The sequence below is a fragment of the Drosophila pseudoobscura genome, chromosome X (genome assembly GCF_009870125.1).
Source record: "Drosophila pseudoobscura strain MV-25-SWS-2005 chromosome X, UCI_Dpse_MV25, whole genome shotgun sequence".
NCBI classification, from domain to species: Eukaryota; Metazoa; Arthropoda; class Insecta; order Diptera; family Drosophilidae; genus Drosophila; species Drosophila pseudoobscura.
The window spans coordinates 3,222,287-3,240,437 of record NC_046683.1 but is presented as its reverse complement, the minus strand read 5'-3'; the positions used below and the strand labels follow the sequence as shown (position 1 = coordinate 3,240,437).

At 44.1% G+C, this 18,151-nt stretch overlaps 1 protein-coding gene across 1 annotated transcript; it reads right to left on the bottom strand.

Annotated features, from left to right (window-relative positions):
* Positions 1-3,498: 3,498 nt before the first annotated feature.
* On the bottom strand, positions 3,499-15,399 carry LOC6902239 (glutaredoxin domain-containing cysteine-rich protein CG12206). Its single transcript, XM_002133730.3, has 5 exons — positions 15,044-15,399; positions 11,925-13,864; positions 4,184-4,417; positions 4,047-4,112; positions 3,499-3,988 (listed from the first exon to the last, which is right to left on the bottom strand). Exons 2-5 carry the CDS (start codon positions 13,608-13,610, stop codon positions 3,815-3,817), a joined length of 2,160 nt encoding a protein of 719 aa, XP_002133766.3. The 5' UTR covers positions 13,611-13,864; positions 15,044-15,399; the 3' UTR covers positions 3,499-3,814.
* Between the last annotated feature and the right edge of the window lie 2,752 nt (positions 15,400-18,151).

Sequence of the window (18,151 nt, the reverse complement as noted above, 5' to 3'; positions counted from 1 at the left end):
ACATCAATTTTTTCACGATTTTCGCAAAAAATCATGATGGTTACATCATTAAATTTGCCAAAAATCGGCCTCATTTTCGAAGTCGAGATTTTGATGCCGTTCGACAGTCTGGGTCCTCGCGATCCTGGGACAGTTGGTCCTTCACCGATCTGGCCCTATTTGTCTGAGATATAGCCTTCTGAAGATTTAGATTTGCATATCTTTGAAATACTGGTTATTTCTAAACGCTATATCTCGGTTAAGCAGCGTCCGATCAGCATCGATTTTGATGCATTTCGGCAGTCTGGATCCTCGCGATCCTGGGACAGTTGGTCCTGCACCGATCTGGCCACATTTGTCTGAGATATAGCCTTCTGAAGATTTAGATTTGCATATCTTTGAAATACTGGTTTTTTCTGTAAGCTATATCTCGGATAAGCAGCGGCCGATCCGGGCGAGGCATGTCTTTTCGTGATCGGGGGAGTCCTGCCAATCGACTGGCATCAGAAAACAGGACATCAATTTTTTCACGATTTTCGCAAAAAATCATGATGGTTACATCATTAAATTTGCCAAAAATCGGCCTCATTTTCGAAGTCGAGATTTTGATGCCGTTCGACAGTCTGGGTCCTCGCGATCCTGGGACAGTTGGTCCTTCACCGATCTGGCCCTATTTTTCTGAGATATAGCCTTTTGAAGATTTAGATTTGCATATCTTTGAAATACTGGTTATTTCTAAACGCTATATCTCGGTTAAGCAGCGTCCGATCAGCATCGATTTTGATGCATTTCGGCAGTCTGGATCCTCGCGATCCTGGGACAGTTGGTCCTTCACCGATCTGGCCCTGTTTGTCTGAGATATAGCCTTCTGAAGATTTAGATATGCATATCTTTGAAATACTGGTTTTTTCTGTAAGCTATATCTCGGATAAGCAGCGTCCGATCAGCATCGATTTTGATGCATTTCGGCAGTCTGGATCCTCGCGATCCTGGGACAGTTGGTCCTTCACCGATCTGGCCCTGTTTGTCTGAGATATAGCCTTCTGAAGATTTAGATTTGCATATCTTTGAAATACTGGTTTTTTCTGTAAGCTATATCTCGGATAAGCAGCGGCCGATCCGGGCGTTACATCATTAAATTTGCCAAAAATCGGCCTCATTTTCGAAGTCGAGATTTTGATGCCGTTCGACAGTCTGGGTCCTCGCGATCCTGGGACAGTTGGTCCTTCACCGATCTGGCCCTATTTGTCTGAGATATAGCCTTCTGAAGATTTAGATTTGCATATCTTTGAAATACTGGTTTTTTCTGTAAGCTATATCTCGGATAAGCAGCGTCCGATCAGCATCGATTTTGATGCATTTCGGCAGTCTGGATCCTCGCGATCCTGGGACAGTTGGTCCTTCACCGATCTGGCCCTGTTTGTCTGAGATATAGCCTTCTGAAGATTTAGATTTGCATATCTTTGAAATACTGGTTTTTTCTGTAAGCTATATCTCGGATAAGCAGCGGCCGATCCGGGCGAGGCATGTCTTTTCGTGATCGGGGGAGTCCTGCCAATCGACTGGCATCAGAAAACAGGACATCAATTTTTTCACGATTTTCGCAAAAAATCATGATGGTTACATCATTAAATTTGCCAAAAATCGGCCTCATTTTCGAAGTCGAGATTTTGATGCCGTTCGACAGTCTGGGTCCTCGCGATCCTGGGACAGTTGGTCCTTCACCGATCTGGCCCTATTTGTCTGAGATATAGCCTTCTGAAGATTTAGATTTGCATATCTTTGAAATACTGGTTTTTTTTGTAAGCTATATCTCGGATAAGCAGCGTCCGATCAGCATCGATTTTGATGCATTTCGGCAGTCTGGATCCTCGCGATCCTGGGACAGTTGGTCCTTCACCGATCTGGCCCTGTTTGTCTGAGATATAGCCTTCTGAAGATTTAGATTTGCATATCTTTGAAATACTGGTTTTTTCTGTAAGCTATATCTCGGATAAGCAGCGGCCGATCCGGGCGAGGCATGTCTTTTCGTGATCGGGGGAGTCCTGCCAATCGATTGGCATCAGAAAACAGGACATCAATTTTTTCACGATTTTCGCAAAAAATCATGATGGTTACATCATTAAATTTGCCAAAAATCGGCCTCATTTTCGAAGTCGAGATTTTGATGCCGTTCGACAGTCTGGGTCCTCGCGATCCTGGGACAGTTGGTCCTTCACCGATCTGGCCCTGTTTGTCTGAGATATAGCCTTCTGAAGATTTAGATTTGCATATCTTTGAAATACTGGTTTTTTCTGTAAGCTATATCTCGGATAAGCAGCGGCCGATCCGGGCGAGGCATGTCTTTTCGTGATCGGGGGAGTCCTGCCAATCGACTGGCATCAGAAAACAGGACATCAATTTTTTCACGATTTTCGCAAAAAATCATGATGGTTACATCATTAAATTTGCCAAAAATCGGCCTCATTTTCGAAGTCGAGATTTTGATGCCGTTCGACAGTCTGGGTCCTCGCGATCCTGGGACAGTTGGTCCTTCGCCGATCTGGCCCTATTTGTCTGAGATATAGCCTTCTGAAGATTTAGATTTGCATATCTTTGAAATACTGGTTATTTCTAAACGCTATATCTCGGTTAAGCAGCGTCCGATCAGCATCGATTTTGATGCATTTCGGCAGTCTGGATCCTCGCGATCCTGGGACAGTTGGTCCTTCACCGATCTGGCCCTGTTTGTCTGAGATATAGCCTTCTGAAGATTTAGATATGCATATCTTTGAAATACTGGTTTTTTCTGTAAGCTATATCTCGGATAAGCAGCGTCCGATCAGCATCGATTTTGATGCATTTCGGCAGTCTGGATCCTCGCGATCCTGGGACAGTTAGTCCTTCACCGATCTGGCCCTGTTTGTCTGAGATATAGCCTTCTGAAGATTTAGATTTGCATATCTTTGAAATACTGGTTTTTTCTGTAAGCTATATCTCGGATAAGCAGCGGCCGATCCGGGCGAGGCATGTCTTTTCGTGATCGGGGGAGTCCTGCCAATCGACTGGCATCAGAAAACAGGACATCAATTTTTTCACGATTTTCGCAAAAAATCATGATGGTTACATCATTAAATTTGCCAAAAATCGGCCTCATTTTCGAAGTCGAGATTTTGATGCCGTTCGACAGTCTGGGTCCTCGCGATCCTGGGACAGTTGGTCCTTCACCGATCTGGCCCTATTTTTCTGAGATATAGCCTTTTGAAGATTTAGATTTGCATATCTTTGAAATACTGGTTATTTCTAAACGCTATATCTCGGTTAAGCAGCGTCCGATCAGCATCGATTTTGATGCATTTCGGCAGTCTGGATCCTCGCGATCCTGGGACAGTTGGTCCTTCACCGATCTGGCCCTGTTTGTCTGAGATATAGCCTTTTGAAGATTTAGATTTGCATATCTTTGAAATACTGGTTATTTCTAAACGCTGTTTCAGCTGAAACAAATTATCGTTGGCAAAATGCAGAATAAAGAAGGAGCAATCATCGGTTTTGAGTTATGGTTTTATTCGATATCTCTTTGATTCACATATGGATAGATTTTGTTTTCGTTTGGGTTCCTCTCCGTTCCGTTCCGATCTGTTCCGTTCCGTTCCGTTCTTCCGCTACTCAGTTTTCAGTTTCTGCTCAAACTGATCTCAAATATCACAACTGTTAATAATAAGCGACAAACAAAATGCGCACAAAAAAATCATTCCGATATACATAGATACAAAAAAAAAGACACTTCATTACACTAGAGATACAAATATTGATTCTGCTCGGGTGAAGAGGGGGAAAGGGGTTTATGGTTTGACTCTCAGCAGTTGGGGCACTTGACCAGGCCCACCTCATCGCAGTTCATGCACTTCAGGGCCACGAACTCTGCGGTGAAATGGTTTCGATGCACCGACTTCTTTGATCCACTGCACGAGGGGCACGGCAGCAGCCGATATCCTCCGCAGGTCTGGCACGTATAAGCCGTCGCAAGGGACTGAAAATGTACAAACTTGTAAGTAAAAAGAAGTCTAGCCCGAAGGTCAAACACGCACCTTGTAGGGCCTTAGCAGCTGACGCAGCTCCCCACTTTCGTTCAGACGCTCCACGGTATCGGCGTCCTGAAAGAAAGATACATAAGTATTTGGAAATAATTGAATTGTTTAAGGATTCAAATTTGTGCATCACTCACTCCAACGTGCTGTCCCTCGACAAATAGCTGGGGAACTCGGATGGTCTTGTTGTGCATACGCTCCTTCATCTCCTGCTGGTACTCGACGCTCATGAAGACATCGCGCTCCTCGAACTTGATCAGCAGAGTGCGCAGAATCTGTTTGACGTTGGCGCACTTGGCATACGTATCCCGTATGATGCCCATACTGGTTGTGTAGAGAACTACTTTTCCCACATCCTTTTCCATGAAATTCTGCAAGAAAATAATCGAAAACAATGCTTTAGTTGGAATAATAATAATAAGTGGGTAGAGCAGGAAGCGATCGACAGATTTAAGACTAAATAACGTGATATTGCAGGGTGTGCTCAATTAGACAAGAGGAACGAGAGAGAAACGAGTGAGAAACGAGAGAGAAACGTGATGGGAGCGAGAAAAAAGCAAGAAGGAAACGAGAGAGAAACTAGAAGAGAACTAGAGAGGAACGAGAAGGGAACATGAGAGGGGAACGACAAAGGAACGAGAGATGAAGGAGTGAGAAGCGATAGAGGAAAGAGAAACCAACGAGAGAGCACCGAGAAAGAAACGAGAAAGGTCGCGAGAACTCTTCATCAATGAAAGGGGAATCCGCAGAACACACAAATTCTTGTCTGATTAGTTTTAATGCGCCTTAAATCTTTATCATCTTTCATGTTTTCCCATTGACTGGCAGATGCTATCCACATCAGTCGAGATTTATACATACAGATACTTGTACAAGCAGATAGAATCGTTTTTACAAACAGCTTGCTAAATGCCAGCCAGCAATTTGGACAAAGCGAAATACTTGTTAATTGAAGCCAAGCCAGTTTCTTTGCCCAACTTTGCCAAACTGATTAACGGGCCAATAACGAGTGTGGAATCGGGTCCCACTTGAGGCGAGGAACAGAGAGCTCTTTCTTTTGGGGGCCTCCGCCACCGCACCTACCTCGTCTCATCGCGGCTCTGATTCCACTGGTTCTGGCTTGAGTGCGAATCCATTGATCACGCCAACATACCCCAACTCAAATGCTCAAATAAAAAACCTATCCAATCGAAAATTACGCATAACAAATTTGTGTAAATTGCGAGTAAATGTCGAAGCGACATTACTCAAAGTGAAAACTTTGCACAATTCAAAAATACAACATTTTTGCTCGCGCTATGAACTTGTTTTCGGACCCCCTTTACAAGGAGCGGGGGGCTTCCGTTAGCTGGCCAAGTTGGTAGGCTGATTAACTAGACCGCCTGGCTTCAACACCTGAAACACGATATTCAATACTTAATACTCGATATATGTACGATCTGCTATCTGAGATCTGCGATCTGCAATACACGTTACTCGATACTAGCACGATACCCCCGATGGCTGGCGACTCCATTGAACCTTGGCCAGTTGGAGCAAGTTTTTTTTAAATTTTTTGTCAAATTTGTACTGATTTAATGCCATACGAAATTGATTGTCCACATGTTTCGCTTGTCCAGAGATTTTCTGACTTATGATTTATGGGTGAAAAATGTGCTTTGATCAACGGAAACTATGAGACATGAACAGATTAAAATTGAGTGAGCAATTACTTCAATTAATTCATATTTTACGTAGACGCCAGCAGTAGCAGTACTCGACAGTACTTTCGACAGACACACGAAGCTCAAGAACAGCTAGAACAAATTGAGCAGGATATGTGAGGGTTCTCGGAGAGCTCCCAGGCTCTCTGGGTTTGGACATAGTTCAAGGACATTCCCACGCAGCCGTTCAGCAGCCTTCAGCAGGGTATCAACAGCCTCGAATACTAGCCATCTCCATCTCTCAGACGTGAAGCAACGGCTTAATGCACTTGCATAAAACCAGGCAACCAGAGAGCAGGCAGAGTGCGAATCCGAATCCGAGACCAAGTCTGAGCCAGAGACAAGGCAGGTGGCCAGATAAAGCGGGCTCCACCATCGCCATCGCAATAGCCATCGCCTCAGGTGGCAGTTATTTAATATATGGAATATAATAACCAAACATAACACCAGATGAGGCAGACATGGAGTGGACAGCAGAGAGTGGGGGAAGATGGAGAGAGACATAAGCAAATGTAAAACTGGTAAACTGGTACATTAATAATTGCCATTAAGCGGCAACTAAATTCACCTCATTTGTCGCTCGTCCAACATCAACATCAACAACAGCAACAGCAACATTAGCAGTGTCCACGAAAGTTCAAAGCCATCAAATGTAATGAATATGAATATGAATGTGAATGTCGTTACTGCTTTGAACTGTGAACCGCAGGCCACCGGCCCATGGCCAACGTGATAATAAGCAACCTTTGCAGAATCCTCAGCAAGTGCTCCAAGAAACAAAAAAAGTCGAGAAGGGATCGTCCAATAAGATGAAAACATTTAACAAAACATTTCTTAAAAGATCCGCGAGAAGAGGAAAGAGAAAGCAGGTCACTTCAGCTTTAGATACCCAAAAAGGGAAGGTAAGTAAGGGAAGGGAGAGCGCAATGAGGAGGGGTTTTGCCAATCGCTGGCTTTGATCTGAACCCATGGAAGGAGCTTCAAGGAGATGGACTCAACGAAAGCTGTTGAACACGCAAACAATACACAAAAAAAATACCCAAAAATCTTCAATTAATACGTCACCTGAGCGACTCAATGCATTATGTAAGCTTTTGTTTCGAACGGACACATGGACGGAGTAAGGGACTGAAAGTGCGTTTCTCGATTCCGATCGACGATCTTTTCTGCATGGGAATGAATTTGTTGGCGTTTTTCCCCCGAAGCCAACACCGAAGTTTGGTTTCTCTCATATGTAAGGTTAATGAAGGGGGCACATTCATCTGGAGAGTATTTTCCATACTCGTCTTACCCCCGGCTCACTCGTCTCGCTTGTTCGGCTCACTCGCTCCGCTTTGGTCGCGCCAAAGCCTATCGATACGACCACAGCGACGGCCCAAAAGAGATAAATCCTTCCTTTTTTTTAAACATTTCATTTAGAATGAACCCATTAGGGGTAAGTAATTCGTGGCGAAAGTCCTTTCATTGGAAGCTAATAATATTCTTTAAGAAATCTCAAGAACTTGTACTAATTGATCCTTCGCTCAAACTGTGACTATCGTTGGATTTTACTTTCAAAATCTCTGGGAGTGCATGCGTCCATTGCTGTGGTTAGAGTACAGCCAAGGGCTGTCTTCAAGTGGGTTCTCACACCCAGCCATAGCCCCCCTGCCCTCACCCAGCCCCCTTTCTTTTTGCATAAATTCACACGAGTACGTGGGCAAAGTGGAAACATTTCACTTTCGTTTCGTTCGGTTTGGTTTTTGGTTTTTGGGTTTTCTGTTTTCGGTTTTTCGGCTTTTTGGTTTTTCGGCGCCTTTGCTTTGCCCTGAACGAGCTTCAATTTGGCAATAATTGGATATTTTAATAAGCCCATTTCGGTTCGGCTCTCTCGGCTTTCTTTTGGCCCTGAATGCAAATTGAAATTAAAATGCAGCTAACGCCCCTCAATGTCTCTATCACAATCGCTCTTGTTTTTGTTGCTTAATTGTTTGCTCAGATATTTATTTTTACTTATTGTACTCTTGTACTCGTGTACTCTTGGTATTGCCAAGGTATGCCTGCTGCGAGTACTCTACTATGCACATGAAGCAATGTGAGAAAGATTTCTCAAAAAAATGCCATAAATCTGCAGCGCGGTCACGTAAAATTTCATTTTCACTTTCATTTGAAATTTGTTGCAGTTGCTGTTGCTGTTGCTTGCCAGCAAATAGAAATATACATTGTCTTCAAATATGGTGTTTCTTTATGAGCCCCATTTCGGTATTTATTTTGGTCATTTGTGGTATTTTTTTTAAGTGTCTTTAGCCTCAGCTCTTCAGCTCTCAAATTACTTCTTTAGCTCTAGAGTTGCATACAATTGGGTCGTTTGTTTAATTGGGGGGTAATCATCGCAAATGTTTGCTCCAGGCAAATAAAGAAATTAACCATAAGAAAACAGTAGAGGGCGTGGCAGATATACCGGGGAAAGATACCCAGAGATTGGCACTAAACGAGTGGCAAGGACGGGTCATCATGCCTTATGCGCAATAATCAATTTGCAGTTACAAAACTGAGCTAAGAGTACTAATTATTGTGTAGATAATCTTATCTAGTTATGCCAGCCTTTTCTTCTAGACTCTTCTAGATATGATCCACGTACTCGTATTCTATGTTCCGTGAATCAGTTTCTCATTCGACTTCATTCCCATATATTAAAGACAAAACTCGAATGAAATAATGCGAACGAAGGGCAAGTAGAGTATAATTCACAGTATTCATAAAATCGCAGCTAGCACATTACGAACTCGCCTCCAATCAGAACACTAAAAACCTAATGCAAGTAAGTTTTTTTTCGCAATTTCTACGAATTAAAAGCAGAACGAGCGAGAAAATAACCGAACTTTTAGGACTCGACGCAGTATAAATGACGAGACCTGCTTCATTCGGTGCATTTTGGGCGAGTGATTCGATTAGCTAAATCGCTGATCCTAACAGACCGAATCACAACGAATCGATTCGGTTGCTCGTTCATACAGGCCTCTAGTATATACAAAAGTAACTAATTGAATTAAGGAGTCATTCCATTTGTGGATGGAAACTTGTACGGCCTTGACAATCTGATCGATCCATTCACAAGCAAGTACTCTGCTCGAATTTAGTAATTTACTCAAACTTTCATACATTTCAGTTGTATGCTAATGTGTCCTCGTAAGCCTCCAAAAGTTGCCCCAAATTTGACAAATATATCATATGGGATTCATTGATTGATTTGCTATGTTTTTTCGTAGACGAACGACTCAGTTCATTAATTATTCATCGGAAATTCAATCAAAACAGTGGCCAGCAGCATTGTGATTCTTTTTGGCTGCTCATCAAATTGAATGTCAGCATTTTGTGCGACCCATCAAAATATATTCGAGCCAATCTGTTTTGTGTGCGGTCTCTGATGCTATTTTTCTTAGTCAAATTAGCAATTTTAACCTTGAAACTAAAATCAATATATAATTATTGAAGAAAAAAACCCCAAGAAAAAATCAAAGAAAGGAAATTATTTTGCAGATTAAGTCGGACTGGCAAAAACTTGCATAACATTTCAAGAAACACAAATTATAATAATAAAGAGCGACTAATGCGTTAATTATGCAACACCAACAACAGCAAATGGCGGATATATTGAACACACAGATCGAATCATATTTTATGGGCCACTGCCAAAAGTCGATCCCTTCGCATTTTGTTTCAGAGACGAGTCTTTAGCCGAAAGTTAGCTTTTCGCATCGACTCAAATCGAGTCGAGTGGAGTGGAGTGTGGGTCATTAAAATATCATTTAGCTAATTTGACTTTAAATACATGCATACATATATATGTACCTGTATGTGTTCACTCCTAACAGGCTTTGCCAGAAGAGACGAAGGCAAAAATAAAAAAAAGGAAAGTTTATCTAAATGTAATGACCCGATGACAGCCCCACTTACACGCGAAATCCTCTTCGCAATGGCATGAGAAAATTGATTTTTGCAGAAATTTAAAACCCTTATAGTCGCACAGGCTATCGAAGAACAACAGTTCTGTTCCCAAGTGATTCCTTGATATCAAAATGATCTAGTACTAGGTAGGCAATCTTCCACCAGAGTCCCGTTCCTCTGGGAGAGAACATCCAATTGTCAGGAGTGGCTTTCCAGTTCCGCTCAGAAGCGAGGCCTGAGGCCTATTTTCTTCATTCCATTTCATAATATTGATCCAAACGCAACTAGTACATCTAGTGGATAAGTTCTGTATTTCTGTGTTTACCGTCTCTTCATGCTAAGAATCCCGAATCCCGAAAATGTGCCTCAGTGGCCAATAACCTTTTTCTGTTGATGCTGATTAAGGAATTGATTGAATCGAGGAAAAGAATCAACAATCCATCCAGTCCAATCAAAGCCCATGAAAAATCTACAATCATAGGCTGTAAATGTAGGTCAATCCCGGACAATCTATGATACGTATCTGCACCTGAAGAGAGCCTCTCGAGCCCCTCAAACCATTTAATATCTGATTCAAATCAGAGTCATACACAGTTATCAGGTGTTGGTAGGCCCCTAGTCGAATCAAGGGTTAATTTGATACCCCCCCTGTCTTGTAAATTGATTTCGCAAAAGAAAACGAAAAACACATACAAAGTATTTGTAGGCAATATTCGAAGACAGGCAAATCATGAAACCAAACACTCAAAAATAATAATAATAATAATAATAATAGCTCACAGATCATATATATGTATATGTATCTATTTAATACGATGGATATACATATAAAAGCGATGACTGGACACAAAATGTGTATTTCTCTGTGTATTCGGTTACCATGGATTTGAGGCTTGTGAGCCATTGGAGCCAAAACCAAGCGTGGCCAATGCCGGCCCAATAACACTGCAATTCGAGATGCTTTTGTTACGGTCGCCCCGAAATGGGTCAGTTCAAGAGCAACTGGCACTGCCACTCCAGGGTTGAGGGGCTCGTGCAACCCATTAAGAACTTTCCACAAGCGAGAAGAAAGCCGAAACGAAATAGAAATCAAAAGTGAACCTCAACAGCAGCAGAGACAGCTGCAATTAGCCGTTTGGTGGCAGAGCCAGTCCGCAGTAGCGGACCATTTAAGCTCACATTTATCTAAACTTATCTGCCCATTCATCTACTTATCTATCCATCCATCTAACTATCTGGCGGGCCGACTGTCTCCGCTTCTGTACTTCCGCCAACTTTCTACATACAATTGTTGTTGTTGTTGTTGTTGTTTCCATTCGTAGCCGATGCCCATATAGAGATGAGAGCCCTAAGCGGGCTTACTGGCGGGCTTTCGTTTGCTTAATTCGGGGCGTACATATGTGACATATTAAGCCACTTAACGGTGAATTAAGACACCAACACCAACACCAACAACAGCAATATATTACACCAACAACAGAGAAATGTACACCAACGTCTTCTGTAAATAGACAGACAGACAGTCAGAGAGTCAGGTGTTAATTGTCTTTTGGCCAGCAATCAAGAAAGAAATTTCTCGAAAATTATTAATGAAAACAAAATATGATAAAAGCGACTTATTGGTTGTGGAGGAGGAGGAGGAGGGGTAGAAAGAGTCGCGTGAATTCAATATGTGAGTCACAGAAAGTCTGGACTTACTTTCACGTGAACAAAAGTATTTTTAAGTCTCAAGAAAATAGACAAACAACAAACAACAAACAAACAAACAAATCCTCTCATACTGGCACTCGCATTGCATAATGCTGGCTGAATGGCAATGTGAGTGCATCCACGAGTGCATCCACAACACATGTGTGTATGTGTGTGTGTGGGTGTTCAAGTCAGCGATCCCAAGGCACGCCAACTCATGCCATTCCCCATGGAAGACCCATGGAAGCCACAGCCAAAGCCAAATGTTAACAAAAAACACAAACGAAACTAAAAGAAATCCATAGCAAAATCCGAAAACTTTCTCAATGAATAACACCCACATGCCATTCGGTGAGTGTCTGAATGAATCACCAGAAAATTGGAATTTACTCGTAGCTATATTAGTCCCATTCAAATTTGATCGGGTCCTAGCATCACACACTTAATCATAGACCATTCTGAGGAATGCCCGAACTTAAAGCCCGAATGGTATCCTCTACGAATAATGTGAATGATCTTCTCAAGGTTGCGAGTTCTTTCACTGATTGGTTGCACTCACCTTGACACTGGGCTGCTGCAGTTGCAAGAATGTGGCTACTCCATTGCGCACACGATTCTTGACGCCGCGCACCGTTCCCTTCGCGGAGCGTATGGTGGACGATGACGATGACTGCGACGGACCACCACCCCTCCGCACATCCCTATAGCCGGCGAAGGCGTCCTCCCCGTCTTCCGGGTAACCATTCGACTCGTACTCCTGCGATGAGGAGGATGAGGAGAAGGTGGATGTGGTGTCTGCCGATGTTTCGCGCCCAAAGCTGCGGAAGTTGTCCAGCTCGTTGACATGGAATGTGTAGAACTGATCGGACTCATACTGCAGCGGACGGCCGTCGATTTTGGTGGCTGTCGGTATCGCCAGTGTGCCCGTGGACGGCTCCAGTTCCCGTTCCCGTTCCCGTTCGCGACCGCGTATGTCTCTCAGCAGGGAGGTGGGCAGCACAAGGCCGGACGACAAGGCCTCCCCAGAGTGCAGCGAGTCGCAGCTGAGGGAGGAACTGCTGCTCTCGTCGCATTCCTCGCTATCCGTCAGACTGTACGCCCGCTGATGGATGGACCCGCTCTGGGGCGATTCATTCACTCGCACGCGCGTTGTCTTCAGATGCAGCTCCAGCTTTGGTACAAGACTGTGGCTCTCACTGCCCGGCGACTTGACGCTCTCCAGATCGCTGCCCGTTCCACTGTCGAGGGCCTCGCAGGGCGAGTACTGTCCGCTGGACACCAAATAGCACAGCTGATAGCTGGGCGACGATTGCGTAGATTTTTGTGTCTGTTGTTGCTTCTGCACCTCCTCCACCTCCTGCTGATGCTGCTGAAGAACCATATCGCTGTCGTTCAGCTTGACCACACTGATCTGCTTGCCAAGCCTACGTTGGGTCTGGCCGTTGTTGGCTATCTGTATCTTGACCGTGTGCTGGGGCGAGCTGTGGCCAACTGTTTCGGTCACTGCACTCGAGGCAGCATCGAGAGATGTGAGTGCTGTTGCTGCTGCTGCTGGTGCTGGTGCTGGTGCTGCTGCTGGTGGCTGACTAGCAACGACTACCACGTCGTTGGGAAGAGCGCTCTCTTTAATTTCACCAACCGCTGCCACTGGAGATGGCGATGGAGATGTAGCTGCAGCTGGATCTATGATCTCAGCTGGTAGCACGCTGCCATTACAGCTGATAATGGTTGTTGTTGTGGTTGTGGCTGGGGCTGTGGCTGTGGCTGTGGCTGGGGAAATTTCTCCGTTGTCCTCCGATTGGCCAATGCGCACAAGCAACTGTGGATACACTTTGCTTACTGTTTCTGTTGCCTTTGCTTCTGTGTTGCAACTAGTTTCCAAATTATCTTTGGTTGCATGGTCAGCATTGGTGTTGTTGGTGTTGTTTGTGTTGTTGCTCCTATTGCTGTCGCCAAATGCCAACAACATGCCAGCCTGAGACTTGAGCGACATTTCAGCTATTTTGCTGCTGCTGCTGCTGTTGTTGCTGTTGCTGCTGTCGATGTTCATTGTGGTTGCAGCTGTTGTTGTTGTTGTTGTTGTTTTTTCTACTGGTGCTGTTGGTGTTGTTGGTGTTGCTGCTGGCTGAGCAGATTCAATGACTATTGAAATACCGCGCAACGGCCTTTGGCGCTGATGATCTAGCTCGAGCATAGTACTACCTGTTGCCGTCACCGTTGTCGTTGTGATTATGGCCGATGCCATCGTTCTATAACATTAAATTGAGTTGAGTTCGAGGTATGTATGTATGTTTGGAAGCAATATCCAATATCCAATGTCCAATATCCGATCTCTCGTACAATATGTGGGTATATATGTATGTATGGAGTGTTTTCTATGCGGTCTTCAGGTTACGGGGCAGGTTGCTGCAGATGTTTCGGATGTGGTGCCACTTGCTCGTGCTGCTGGACCGTTGCACAGTGCTTTACTGTTAGACGGACGCATGTAGATTGCAAATGCTGCAAGTAAAAAGTAAGCAAACGAGAATTGTGTGAGAGTGGGGGAGTGGAATGATAGATAGAGACGGAGATGGAGATGGAGATAGTCTCAGCCTCCAACACACAGCCTCAGCCAACACGAGCCTGACATTTAAGCCGAAGATGTGCTGGGGAATACATAATAAATGTTAAAAGCTTTGCCCCAGCACCAGCAGCAACAACAAATGGGGGTTGGGGGAAACCAGAAAAAAACCAAAAACAAAACAATAAGCATAATAATGATATACACCACAGAAACAACCGCAAAGCAAAAAGCAGTCAGAACCGGCAGAAGAATGTTGGAAACGAGTCCCAAAACACTTTATCCGTGGAAAGATATACCCTAAAATCAAGCCAGCCTGTTGTCCGATGTTCATCGTCGGAGCAATGCAGGCGGGAGCGTGTGTTAAGCTTAGATGAATCCACAAAATATCCGGAAACAAATTTACAAAATGCCAAACCCAGACGGTCCCTTAAGCCCCGAAATTCATTTACTAATGCCTTCCGTTTTGGCAAATTCTTGAAGTAAGGGAGGCGATATTTGATCGGCTATTGGTAAATCTCAATTTGTGTACAGTACAATTTGAGGGGTGATAAGAAATACCAACATTTATTAAATATACATAAATGTTGTATATTCGTAAATTATAACACACTAACATCAGGGAGGGAATGGAATGGCTTATGCAGTTTATTCAGATAGATTCTTTTGCATGTGTGAGACACTTGGAGCTGCTGTTGACGCTTTGCCAGGTCCTAGGATGTAAATTGAATGAGAGCTTGGAAGGCTGCTTGCTTTCCCCACAGACTGACAGTGGGTCAGGCTGGGCAGCTGGGTGGCAGGGCAGGTCAATTAGTATAGCAACTTCTGGGGTTACAGGGCATCCGAGCCAGTGCTGTTAAGAACAAGATTTACATTTTAATAGCCCCAGCAGCAGCCGGAGCAGCAGCGGCCGGAGCAGACTGAGGAACTTGAAATATTGGGCGCCCAGTGCCTGCGGCGCTATTTTTGTGGAATCTGGAAACTGGTTACACTTGAACCTGGCGTTGGCCCAGCTATGTTTTTTTTTGTTTTTTTGTTTTCGTTTTTATGGTTACTGTTGTTGTTGTTGTTGCTGTGGCTGTGGTTCGAATGCCAGTTTGGAAATATTTGAATCTTACCTATAGATTTGGACGTTGATTTGGTCGCTTCTGTTGCTGTTGGCCTGCATTCGCCGCTTGTTGCACACAATTATCATTTGTGGCGGGTACACACACACTTTAAAAAACAAAAATAATTAAACCAAAAACTGTGCAAGTACTCCCAAAAGGAGTCGACGGATGTCGTGGGCGTGGATGGGGGATGGGGCTGGGGCTGGGCCTGGGCCTGGGGCTTTTTACAACGCACACACGCACGAGCTCGAATCTCGGATTGGATTTGGGGATCTTTCGTGATTGCGGGAGACTCTCTCGATGAACACCACACTCCACACTCGAAAATCGTAACTCGAAAATCGAAACTCGAAACTCGCGCCGCGTACAACTCATTCAAAATCGCGCTGGCAACTGAAAACTGAAAACCGCAGCAACAAAGTCGCGCTGGGTTGGCGTGTTTTGCCAGCGATTGTTGTTTCTTTTCTGCTTTTGCTTCTCCCTTCTTCTTCTCCCCCTTCCCCCTCCCCCTCCACCGCCTTCTCCTTCACCTACGTGCCGCTGCTTGTTGCTGTTGCTGCTTTTTAATTTTTGCTTTCAAGAAAACAAAAAAAGCCGCAGCCGCAGCCGCAGCAGCAGCAGCAGCGCAGCAGCAACGTCGAGGCAGCCCCGCAACAGCAGCTTTGAAAATGCATGAAAATAAACTGTTAGGCCACGAAATTCGGATGCCCTTGCAGGAGAGAGTATTTCTCTAGAATTTTCTAGAATGCGAAAATTTCAATAAGTGCTACAGTGCTAGACATAAGTGTTGGCACACCAATAACTTTACCATCGCTGTTTTTTAAAGAAGTAAGGAAATCAATTTAAGTAAGGAATCAAATATACAATCGGTTAATTTTTATAAGCTTTACAATTGGTTCGTGGATCAAGAGCCTTTAATGATTCAAGTCTTTAATGTTGAAGATATTTGTCTCACGAGACAACTCCCATTGCATATTATGTACTTGTATGTACTTATGCAGTATACCCTTTGGAAGGGCATTAAAATTACTTAAACGAAAAATATGCGGAGCTGAGAATTTGTTTACGTGCGCAAGCGCAGCGTCGCAGTCGCCATCGGCGTCGGCATCGGCGTCGGCGTTGCCATCTCTTTCGCCGTCTTCACTTGCTGCTGCTGCGGCTGCTGCTGCTGCCTTCACTGACGTAGTACTCGTTTGTTGCCAAAAGTTAATTGTTTGCGGCAGTGCGGCAGCACAGTGGGGCAGAACGGTGCAGGTGGCCAGGAATGTGGAATTTGGCATGGCCCAAACTGGTTTCGGCTTTGCTCAGTTACAACGCGGCCGGTGCATCGGTGACGGGAATGGTGCTGAGATCGTGTGTTTGCCGAACTAGTTTCACTCATAAGAGCTGGTAATCTGAACCAGTGATTCATTTAGCATATGTAGGATGTTTTCTTGATAACCGTTTGAATAATTTCAGCAGCCAGTATCAGTAGATTCCTCCAAAGTTTCAAAGAGATTTTTCTTGGGAAAATATGTTTCCCCTAACAACAAAACTAATGTCTGTCTGATGAAAGCTTAATAGCTTCAAAAAGATGGTAACTTTAATTAAAAAAATGATTCCTCTACAGATTATTGGAACTAGTGGTAGAACCAGTCTCTCGAAAATTTTCTATGAACAGAATTCAGGTCATCTGCAGTCATTTAGCATTTATCTGCGGTTGGCTAAACACTTTGCCATCCGCACCTGCAATCCGACTCGACGCGACTCCACTCCCAGCCTTCTTCCACATGCGTGTCCCACTGTGCATGCCACTGTCGGCCACATAAACGTCGATGGATGTGTTGCTGCTGCTGCTGGTGCTTTTCTTGTTGCTTGCGGCATTCGTCTCAGGTATTTCATTTATTTCGCCTTCGTCAAACATACATACGTATACACACCTTACCATATCTCAATCTGTACTTGTGCTTTGCTTACCCTAGAAGAAGCTATTACGAATGTGGGCAGATTTTGGAAGTTTAGATATAGAAATACGATCAGCCGCAGCACACATTTATCTACAGTATCTACAGGTACTCCGGGGGTATCTGCCGCTTACATATATCGGAAAACTCTTGAGCTAAACCTGCTAAAAATCGGATAACTAATGTATATGCAATTCGAAAGAGTATCCAAAGCTTCGGTCTCCAAAGGCAGGCTTTGTTCCTTCTTCTGATTTGTTTGTTTGTTTTTGAATGCTGTCCCATGTTGCAGCCGCTGTCCGCTGTCCCCTGTCCGCTGTCCCCTGTCCGCAATCTGATGTCCGCTGTCCGCCTAAGGTTGCCTATGTAGTTGTCGACGGGGCTGCATTTAGCATGTTTGTCATGGCTCCACTTCTTGCTGCGTCTCGCTTCCTCTGCCTCTCACTTGGGGCAGCGGAAAAAACTATGCCAAAGATTTTCGTCGAACTGGTGTCGCCACCCAATAAGCCAGATATGTATAGTATGTACACACATACATACATATATAGTATAGTATGTATGTACGAAGCTGAAATTTCCGCTTATCCAAAACACAAGCCAAAGAAGAAAAAAAAAACTTTCCTTAATGCGGCTTCGCTCAATGAGCAATTGTTGATGGATTTCTGGTTTTAATTATACCTATGTACATATGTTTATGCAAAAGTCGAAAAAATGAAAGGAAGCCAAGCTTTTGATGCCCTTCCTTTACTGTAATTTACTGGAAAATAAGAACAATAAGACCAGTCTTTGTGCTAACAATTCTAGGGGAGATGTGCGAGCCGATTTGTACTTTTAAAAATTCTTTTGAATTCTGCCTCTGGCTCTCTACCATTAAATCAAATGGAGAGTGAGGGAGAGCAAAACCGAAATTTTAGGATCAGACGGATTAAAGGTGACGATTCCATCGGACCGAACGAAGGATACGGAATCCCACTGAATCCATTTGGTTGCCTCTTTATGCAGGGCTTTCGTACGAGTATGTACGTACATCAGCCTTGGATCAGGAAGTGCGAAACGCCCCCTCATACTCCAAATACTCGCATCTGGTCTTGTCACAGTGGCCAGAGCGACAAGTACACCAAACATCTATTTGTCGTACCTTTGAGACATCATTGATGCGGATTTGAATTCGGGCTTG

Coding starts and splice junctions, on each gene's coding strand:
- LOC6902239 (XM_002133730.3), bottom strand. CDS start 13,610: ATGGCATCGGCCATAATCACAACGACAACGGTGACGGCAACAGGTAGT. Junction 4,418..11,924: donor TGCAGCAGCCCAGTGTCAAG/GTGAGTGCAACC, acceptor ATTTTCTTGCAG/AATTTCATGGAAAAGGATGT. Junction 3,989..4,046: donor AGCTGCTAAGGCCCTACAAG/GTGCGTGTTTGA, acceptor GTACATTTTCAG/TCCCTTGCGACGGCTTATAC.